This window comes from Trametes versicolor (genome assembly GCF_000271585.1).
Source record: "Trametes versicolor FP-101664 SS1 unplaced genomic scaffold TRAVEscaffold_11, whole genome shotgun sequence".
Classification (NCBI taxonomy): Eukaryota; Fungi; Basidiomycota; class Agaricomycetes; order Polyporales; family Polyporaceae; genus Trametes; species Trametes versicolor.
The window spans coordinates 2,300,123-2,308,747 of NW_007360331.1; the positions used below are offsets into that span (position 1 = coordinate 2,300,123).

At 59.7% G+C, this 8,625-nt stretch overlaps 3 protein-coding genes and 1 non-coding gene across 4 annotated transcripts; 2 read left to right on the forward strand and 2 right to left on the reverse strand.

Annotated features, from left to right (window-relative positions):
• The first annotated feature begins 1,237 nt into the window (after positions 1-1,237).
• On the forward strand, positions 1,238-3,836 carry TRAVEDRAFT_60715 (oxalate decarboxylase). The gene is made up of 14 exons (XM_008045068.1): positions 1,238-1,963; positions 2,020-2,093; positions 2,150-2,173; positions 2,241-2,311; positions 2,380-2,397; positions 2,457-2,603; positions 2,662-2,703; positions 2,761-2,872; positions 2,937-3,139; positions 3,198-3,232; positions 3,299-3,362; positions 3,427-3,460; positions 3,521-3,609; positions 3,676-3,836. The coding sequence occupies exons 1-14, from the start codon at positions 1,635-1,637 to the stop codon at positions 3,799-3,801; spliced, it is 1,368 nt and encodes a 455-aa protein (XP_008043259.1). The 5' UTR covers positions 1,238-1,634; the 3' UTR covers positions 3,802-3,836.
• Positions 3,837-4,304: 468 nt separating this feature from the next.
• On the reverse strand, positions 4,305-4,382 carry TRAVEDRAFT_t182. The gene has a single exon. It is a non-coding gene; the product is annotated as a tRNA-Gln (tRNA).
• A 696-nt stretch (positions 4,383-5,078) lies between these two features.
• TRAVEDRAFT_31401 (uncharacterized protein) lies at positions 5,079-6,381 on the reverse strand. Its single transcript, XM_008044463.1, has 4 exons — positions 6,223-6,381; positions 5,904-6,161; positions 5,589-5,851; positions 5,079-5,532 (listed from the first exon to the last, which is right to left on the reverse strand). Exons 1-4 carry the CDS (start codon positions 6,331-6,333, stop codon positions 5,352-5,354), a joined length of 813 nt encoding a protein of 270 aa, XP_008042654.1. The 5' UTR covers positions 6,334-6,381; the 3' UTR covers positions 5,079-5,351.
• A 1,129-nt stretch (positions 6,382-7,510) lies between these two features.
• TRAVEDRAFT_132199 (uncharacterized protein) lies at positions 7,511-8,059 on the forward strand (the record flags this gene model as incomplete). Its single annotated transcript, XM_008045069.1, has 2 exons — positions 7,511-7,713; positions 7,771-8,059. Coding segments are annotated over 2 exons (492 nt in total), but the record flags the coding sequence as incomplete, so codon positions are not given.
• Positions 8,060-8,625: the final 566 nt, after the last annotated feature.

Genomic DNA, 8,625 nt, shown 5'->3' on the forward strand with positions numbered 1-8,625 from the left:
GATCGTATGCGTTGGTACATTTTCTATCTTGTACACTACACTCATGATGACCATCGTTTCTGCAGACACGCATCCCGAGTAAGGCGAATTTGTGAATGGATTCACGCCCGTTTCCACGATTTATCAAGACCACGAGATATGGGGATAGGAAGCACGTATAGAAACCGGTTCAGTTTGTACCGGGCAAGGTCTGCCAGCAGGATTAGATCCGAGCGCGTCTTTGGCTGTACGTGTCCTCATGAGCGACCCACCTTAATGCCCATATACCCCTGACCGCCCTTTCGCCCTTTCGCCCTTTCGCCCTTTCGCCTTTAGGCTTGCGAGGCGCACTCGCTTCAACAAGTTCGAGACATTGTGTCTCCGACGCCGCCGGATACGTTCTGTTAATGGACACACCATCCGCCGCAGCCCGACATGCTGATGATACTGCTCTATGAAGGACTCAGGGTGACAACTCGCCTGTCGAATTTTGGACCATGAGTATTGCTGCGCTTCGCTCAGGACGTTTTCGTAATCCGATCCGTCGCTCCAGCATCTGCCCATCATCGGTGTATCTCCGCGCTATTCGATATTTCGGGGTACAAGGCCGCCGTCGGAGCGTTCAAGAGGCCCAATCAAAAGCCGCCTGCGTACAAGGTAGGTTTAGAGCGTTGCTCTATATTTGCACGGCGCTAAAATGTACACTATCCACAAGCTATGCATCTACCAGTCAATGCAGTGTTTCGGGGGATTGTCCCGTTTTTCGCCGTAGAGGCGATGAAAGAGGTAGGCAAAACGATTTGCAGTATTCCGATTAACAGGTCACCCACGCCCGTCAGAGACGTCGGGTTCAGCACATGGTTTGCGACCAGCCCTCAAACACCTTGCCATCAATATTCACAAACAATCCTCGGCGTCCCGCTCGCCCGTGCATGTGCGCACCGGAGTATCCGGACATAGAACGTGAACCATCTTGACGTACCCGCCGAGCTTGCAGCGTTTCTTCAAGCTCACGGCCTGCTTCTGCGGCACCGAAGCGCGTCATTTTAACCCGCCGAGCTGATGGTGACGGCCGTCCCGCGAGAAAATCCGGATAACGATGTGTTCTGCGGCCGCCACAAACGCTCGTGCCGCGAAGACTCGGAAGCCGGTGGCTACAGGAATAGACTTTGGTGCGCGCGTAGAATAACGGCAAGCTGAGGTCAATTCGGAATTCGTACACTGCCGCTGACATCATGCCCGACCCTAGGGCCGTTTCAACCTCGATGGTTGCAGCTGTGCGGGCATGGATCGCTCGACGATGCAGAATCCACGTAGCGCTCCGCGAAGCATCTCTGTCGCGAGGTGGTGATGCCAAAGAAGGAACGCGCATGCGCGCGTGTGGTTCGCGCTCCCGGCGTGGGGCTCGCCGAAGTCGCACTCCTGCTTGGCCTTGTCTCGGCGCGGAGCGGGACGCTCAGCACTCGTCCAGCAAAGCACGACATTGGACTTCCCTGCAGGTATTCGCGCCGGGTCGCCAAAATGTGGAGGTGCTACGTGTATAAAAGCCACCTTCGTCGAAGGGGAACTGCAGCAGCAGCATCCTCGACTCGCTCTATCCCCCACTTCCGCCTTCTAGACTTCCTCCCAACCACTACACCCTCACACCTACTGTCATGGGAAAGTTCCTCGCCACCGTTCTCTGCGCCGTCCTATATGGCTCGCTCGCCGCCGCCATCCCGGTGGGCGACGTCTCCGCATCCTCGTCTGCTTCGTCGAGCATCGCAGAGGCTGCGACGAGCACGAGCGGCGGCGCGTCCCCCAGCCCCACGGTCCCACTCGCGAGTGATGACCCTAACTACTGGCTATGGAACGAGACGACGACAACGGACCCGCAGCCTGAACGTGGCTCGCTCGGAGCGAACATCCTGGGCCCGCAGAACGTCGCCATCGACAGGCAGAACCCGGATATCCTGGCTCCCCCGACGACGGATCAAGGCACGGTGTGAGTTGCCCCTTCTGTGTGATATGCTGGAGCAAATCTGACGTCGAAACGAATAGTGGCAACGCCAAGTGGCCTTTCAGCCTAAGCAAGCAACAACTAAACACGGGTGGATGGGTCCGGCAGCAGAACGGTACGACCGGCCTTGTATACCATCGATGCCACGCTGACATTTCCATCTCATTGCAGTGCAGCAGATGCCTATTGCTACAGGTATGGCGCAGGCACCTCAAACCAGACCTTTGGCCGTCGCCTGTTCGGCGCTGATGTTCGTTTATAGCTATGGCCGGCGTAAACATGCGCCTAGAGTCGGGTGCTATCCGCGAGCTTCATTGGCACCAGACCGCCGAGGTGAGCAAGCGCGCTGCCTTTTGTGGCTGTGATGCGCCGGATGCTAACTACGGACTTGCTTTTTACAGTGGGCTTACGTCCTGAGCGTACGTCTGCGGGCTCCCAACAACTGAGACGTCTGATTTGGAACATGGCACATTTCTAGGGCTCGACACAGATCTCGTCCGTGGACCAGCTCGGGCGGAACTACGTTGCGACAGTGCGCCAAGGCGACTTGTGGTACTTCCCACCTGGTATTCCCCACTCTCTCCAGGCTACGAACGACTCCTCCGAAGGCACAGAGTTTCTTCTGGTGCGTCCATAGTGGTACGGCATGTACTATGCTCGGCCCGTGCTTACCAGTACGACAGATCTTCCCTGATGGCAACTTTAACGACGACGACACGCTTTTGGTGAGTTATCACGCAAGCACATCGTTTCACCCCAGAACTGACGAGTCGCCGCCGTAGCTCACGGACTGGCTTGCGCACACTCCCAAAGAAGTAATCGCAAAGAACTTCCAGGACAACATAGCCGACTGGGACGACATTCCCGGCTCGCAACTCTACATCTTCCCTGGCGGTATGTTTTCTCCCATCGTTCCCGCATATAGATTGAACGCCAACGCTGACTCGGGGCGCCGCAGTGCCGCCGCCGGACAACCAGCAGCCGCCGACGAGCCCCGCGGGCGAGATCCCGCAGCCGTTCTCATATGCATTTTCGGAGGTGACGCCGACACAGTACACAGGCGGCACGGCCAAGATCGCGGACTCGACGACGTTCAAGGTGGCTACGAAGATCGCCGTTGCTGAGGTCACGGTCGAGCCTGGAGCGATGCGCGAGATGCATGTAAGTTCCGGTTGGATAGGATCCGACCAAGAATGGTGGACTGATGTGCACTCTACAGTGGCACCCGACACAAAGCGAATGGGGCTTCTTCCTGTAAGTCAGCATGACCTGTCGATCGGCGGATGAGGCGAATCAGTGCTGATCATTCTCTGGCCTTAGTGAGGGCACTGCACGAGTGACGCTTTTCGCTGGAACCGCCATAGCGCAGACCTTCGACTACCAGGTAAGCCACGTTGCAGATTATATACATCGTTGCTGAGCTGAACCGATCATCACCGTCTTCTCAGCCCGGAGACATCAGCTACATTCCGACTGCCTACGGTACGTGTGCGCTTTTGCCTCCATCCGGACCATACCTGACTGGTTCGATACGCGTGTCAGGCCATTACGTCGAGAACACGGGCAACACGACCCTGAAGTTCCTCGAGATCTTCAACTCGGATGTCTTCCAGGACGTCAGCCTCGCGCAGGTAAGCCGCTCTACCCAATCCCTTTGCTGCACGAGCTCTTCTGATGTTGGGTCGCCTTCGCTACAGTGGCTCGCGTTGACGCCGCCCGCGCTTGTGAAGCAGCACCTCCAACTGTCCGACGCGACTATTTCGAGGTTCAACCGCACGAAGGGCGTGGTCGTCGGTGGGCCCGGTGCGAATGCTTCTTCTTGAGCGGCGTGTTGCTCTACTCGCAGTTGCAACTCCAGAGACGTAGATGGATGAATGCTGGCAGAGCGCTCGGAACGTTTTACGAGCCTACTCCGAGAGAACGTGGGGTATGACTCAGCATAGTGCGACCCGTATGTTATCCTAGTGCAAGCCTGTGCGAGCACATAATACATTCGAATATGCAATGATTCTGAAAGAGACGCGGCTTAGATGAGCCTGCGCCGAGAGCGAGCGAGTCTGAGTCTGCCAATTGTGCAGGCCTCAGGCCTTGGGGGTACTGTACTACTATTGCCACTTAGGCGCTCGTTCAGTGGTTGCGCTGCCTGGAATTGGTGGCAAGCTCGGTCCTGCCGAGTGCACGGCGGCCTAGCCTCAGGCAAGAACCCGACGCTCCCGTTCCTCCTGAAACGAGATAAAAAAAGTCTCGGTAGCATGCTCAAGCCTGACGTGTACAGCCTATGCTGGGAGGACGCCGAGGGAAAAACTTATCGACACAACCATGTACGAGGCGCTACCAGGGCTCGAACCTGGGTTTTGGGAACGCTGCTCAGAATCCCAAGTGATAACCACTACACTATAGCGCCGTGCCGGAGCCTGTTTAGCTGTTTCTATATTGTAAGGGGGGAGGTGAGGCGAGACGTGCTGACTTGGCGGGTCGGGGTTTTCCGTTTGGATGTGAACTTCGGGGCGACGAGGGAATGTGGAGGAGGCCTAGGATTGCGGAGAGGTGTGCACAGTGCATGGACACCAGTACTAGGATGTGTGCTTGTGCTTATGGCCGACGATGCGGGCACGCACGCCGGGACTACGCGTGTTTATCGGTGACTCTCACTCTGTAGTTTGAAACCCCTCCCGGCGGTAGGCAGTTACGTACATACAGCGTATGGAGCGGGGCGTGCGGCAGCGAGAGGCATAGCCCCCCATTGCCAACCGAGGTGCAGAGCTTCAGGTTTGAGCGTTTGTACGTTCAGGCTCAGGTGCGATACCAATCTCGTGGCGCGACTGGGCCGGTTCGCAATGTGTGGCGCAAGTGCACCTGCGTTCGCAACGGTGCATCGTGCATCGCTCTCCAATGTGCGGCAGGCACGAGCCAGTACAATGACGGGCGCAGACGGACGACGGACAGCGGGCTCGCAGGGTCCACTAAAAGCACAGGGCGCGTCCGTATGCATTGCATTTGCGCGATAGGCAGTACGAGATTGGAGAGACAGAGACAGCATGGGTACGACAGCCGGACCGCGACTACGACGAGACCGAATAGACAGAGTGAAAGACGGAGGGGAGACATGGCGAGTGGGGGGACACGGACTACAGCGGGCACGGGCGAATAGGAGTAGAGCGGGCGGCGGGGTAGATAGAGGTAGAGTATATGGTATGCGGCGGAGGGCGGGGCGTTATATTGGATTTCGACGAGAGTCCGAGTGGGAGAAGGGAGAGGAGAGGAGGGAGGCATGTGCGTGCGTGTGTCTTCTGTAGCGGGCTGGGGATGCGAGCCGGGCATGCCCTGCGCGAGAGAGGCGGCTCTGGAAGGATACGAGAGGAGCGGGAGCCGTTCACCGGTCGACGTCCATCTTTCCGCCACCGCGCCGTCCGCGACCGCTACGGCCGCGACCGCGTCCGCGCCCGTTGCCCCGCGCGGGCTTCTGCACGTAGTCCTTCGGGTCGGCGCCCGGGGGCGCGACGAGGATGTGCGCGCGGGAGTCCTTGCTGAGGAGCTCGTCTGATCGTAGTTTGCTGCACAGGCGGTCAGCTGACGAGAACAATGGCTGCCGTTTGCGAGCGGCACTTACGACCCGTTATTGGCGTTGTCGTCGCCCATGAGGACGTCGACGCTGCCCTCGACGAGCGCAGCGCCGATCCGGCCGGAGAGCGTCGCGTTGACGCCGCCGACGATCTTGACTTCGAGCGTGCGGCCGTCTGCGGGCTGGCCGTGGAACTTGGCGACCGCGCCCTGCGCGTCCTTTTCGTTCTTGTAGGTGAGCCGCACGACGGGCTCAGGTGAGGCGGAGTGCAGAGATGCGGAGGTGATCGCGCCGCAACGCTTGAAAATCGCCTGCTCGACGCGTTAGGGCAGCTCAGGAGAGGCGCTGGAAGAAAGAACGCACCTCGACGTCGGCAGCGGTCGTGCCCTTCGCGAGCCCAGAAACCTGCACCACGTTCCCCCGCGAGCTCGCTCCCTTGATCGAGAAGCCCTTCTCGCCCGTGGCTTCGCGCAGGGCGCGGTCGGCGAGCCCGAGGTTGAGCTTCGGCGCGCCGGCGGGCGCGGTGGTGAGGCGTGTGGCGAGGGAGCGCGGCTCGGCGCCGAACATGTCGTGCTTCCAGGTGTCATTCACGTCCGCCTTGGGCGGGCGCTGTTTCCGGTTCTGCGGGGCGCGGGGTGAGCGGGGAGACGGAGACGCGAGAGGGGCGGGGAGGGGGACGCACGTAAGGCGCGGCGGCGGAGGCTGCTGCGGCACGGTTGGACTTTGCGCGGACGGGGCCGACGGAGGGCCCGGAACCGGCGGGGAGGCTCATGCGCTCGAGAAGAGAGGCCATGTTGGCGATGAGAGACGGCGAGGAGGAGAGATAAAGGAGGAGGCTCGGGATGGGATGGTGGTCGTCGGGAGCGAGGCCACTGCCGCTCGCATCCTGAGCCACCGCCACTCGCCCGCTTTCTTTGTGTGGTCCTGCTTGCAATGCTTCCCACGGGTAACAGACGCCCATAAACCTCTAGGGCTCGGGAAAGAAAGCCTCACACTGAGAAAGCCTCCTCTACTCACTCCATCTCTTCGTGCACTGTCCTTGCTATGTTCTTGCTCGCTATCGCATCGGCGCAGGAGATTCTATCGTACCACGGGATACTCTACCTTGAACTAGGCTTTCCTACAGGCTATGCATTGGAACCACTTGACCGCCTATGTCGATATGCATCCTCGTCGATATTGGGTCAAGAGGATTGACAGTGGACACGCCTGTGCTGGATGTCCTGCGGATGTTTATTCGACTTTGCAAGTGCCGCACGGCGCTGCTCTGTAGCGTGGTGTACGCTCAACCAGGCTCACTTACACATAATCTGTAACCCTGGTTCAGCTTATCCATTTTTTTTTCAATTACCCGCTTTGAGCTGCTGAATGCTGGAACCCCTTGAACACATTGACCGCATACATCAGTATGGACCTTGTCGCTCTCGCGTGACGAGGATTGACGGGACGTACCTGTGCTGGAAATCCTGCGGATGTTCTTGCGACTTTGCCCTCGCTGCTCTGTGGCGCACGCCCAGAACACGCTTACCCGCATTGTGCGCGCGACATCGTGCGCGCAGCTGGAAACCGGTGCTAGTTTATCGATGGTCCCGATGTCAGGCGGTGGCGCTCTCGTGCTTGCTCGCTTCGTTTACTTCAACCTTCTCCGCGGACGGTGTCCTAGGATCCCCGCGCTTTAACCAGCTCACATCGGACCTCCATGAGGAACACCGAGCATGTCCTCGAACGCGAACAAATCAAAGGAGGAACAGTCCTCGTCTCGGGAGCTCAAGGATGCTCAGGACGCTCTCGACGGAGCAGTTCAGCCTAGCGAGCCTGGTCGTGCAGGTAAGTACCGATTCCGACGACTACTCTAACATACCTGCCGCATCTCGCTCACGCCGCGCCCAGGCAGGCTAGAGGGGGAGTTCGTAGATAAAGTGAACGCAGCAGGACAAGCTAGCAGCAACAACGATGGCCTGGGGATCCTGATGGACGGCGTGAACGGCCTCGTAGAGAGCCTGCCTCCGCTCGTGCGCGCGCTCGACGCCGTTGCACAAATACACCCGTTCCTTGCCCTTGCCGTGGGCGCGTTCAAAGTGGTGGTCGAGCTCGAGGCGAAGCGCCGCGACAACGACAAGAAGATCAACCTGCTGTTCCTGGAAATGCGCAACATGATGGCTGCGCTTCTGCAGTGCGTTCTTTGTGACCCTCGCTCGCCGGCCTTGCTAATCGACTCGCACACGATTAGACTGCAGGGCGTCCGCACGAACCACGTCGGCCGCGACGGGCTCAGCATCGGCGCGCGCCTCGATGACCTCATCAAGAAGACGGCGAAGGACATCAAGGAGTGCGCAAATGCGTGCGACACGTACTCGCGCAAGCGGCTGCTCGTGAAGGTGCTCAAGGCGCCGAGCTGGGACGGGACGCTGAAGGAGTACATCCAGCTGTTCAGCGACCGCAAGGGCGAGTTCAACTTCGCCATCTCCATCCACACGGGGCTCGGAGTCGACCGCGCGAACGACAAGCTGGACACGCTGATTACCAAGTACGTAGTCTGTGTACTGCGCGTGTTCTGCGTACTGACGGGCGAGCGCAGGGTGGACGTCGTGATCGCGTTCTTCGAGAAGACCGCGCCGCGCGAGCAACGCGCTTTGGCCGAAGCCATCCGGCAGGAAGGCGGCGCCCAGACGGTGCTCACGAAGTCCGACGTCCTGCAGGAGCTGCTCCTCAAGGAGCAGCAGCTCGAGGCGGTCGGGCTGCCCTCGACCGATGCTGCCCCACCCGGATATCGCGTGGAATCAGGGCTCTATTCTCGCAAGCGCTCAGGCGCGGGGCCGGGTGCGTACTACTACTCGCGGGCGGCGGAGAACCAGCGGGTGCGGAGACGCGTGGAGACGACACGCAGGGGCGGAGGCGGGTACGGGTACCGGCCGAGCTACAGCCCGCCGCGCCGAGGGAGAGAGCGGCCGTATGAGTACACGGGGCGGGAGGAGTGGCCGGAGGACGGCCGGGAGGGCGTGGAGGAGGAGCGGGAGGGCAGCGTTGAGCTGAAGCGGCTGATGCGGGATTTGGCGGACGAGCCGGCGGTCGCGATTCGCAAGAA

Excerpts from the sequence above, each read along its gene's own strand:
- TRAVEDRAFT_60715 (XM_008045068.1), top strand. The coding sequence starts at position 1,635 with ATGGGAAAGTTCCTCGCCACCGTTCTCTGCGCCGTCCTATATGGCTCG. Across the intron at positions 2,174-2,240 it reads GCAGATGCCTATTGCTACAG|CTATGGCCGGCGTAAACATG; the intron begins GTATGGCGCAGG and ends GTTCGTTTATAG. Across the intron at positions 2,704-2,760 it reads ACGACGACGACACGCTTTTG|CTCACGGACTGGCTTGCGCA; the intron begins GTGAGTTATCAC and ends TCGCCGCCGTAG.
- TRAVEDRAFT_31401 (XM_008044463.1), bottom strand. The coding sequence starts at position 6,333 with ATGGCCTCTCTTCTCGAGCGCATGAGCCTCCCCGCCGGTTCCGGGCCC. Across the intron at positions 6,162-6,222 it reads CCTCCGCCGCCGCGCCTTAC|AACCGGAAACAGCGCCCGCC; the intron begins GTGCGTCCCCCT and ends CGCGCCCCGCAG. Across the intron at positions 5,852-5,903 it reads CGACCGCTGCCGACGTCGAG|GCGATTTTCAAGCGTTGCGG; the intron begins GTGCGTTCTTTC and ends CGCGTCGAGCAG.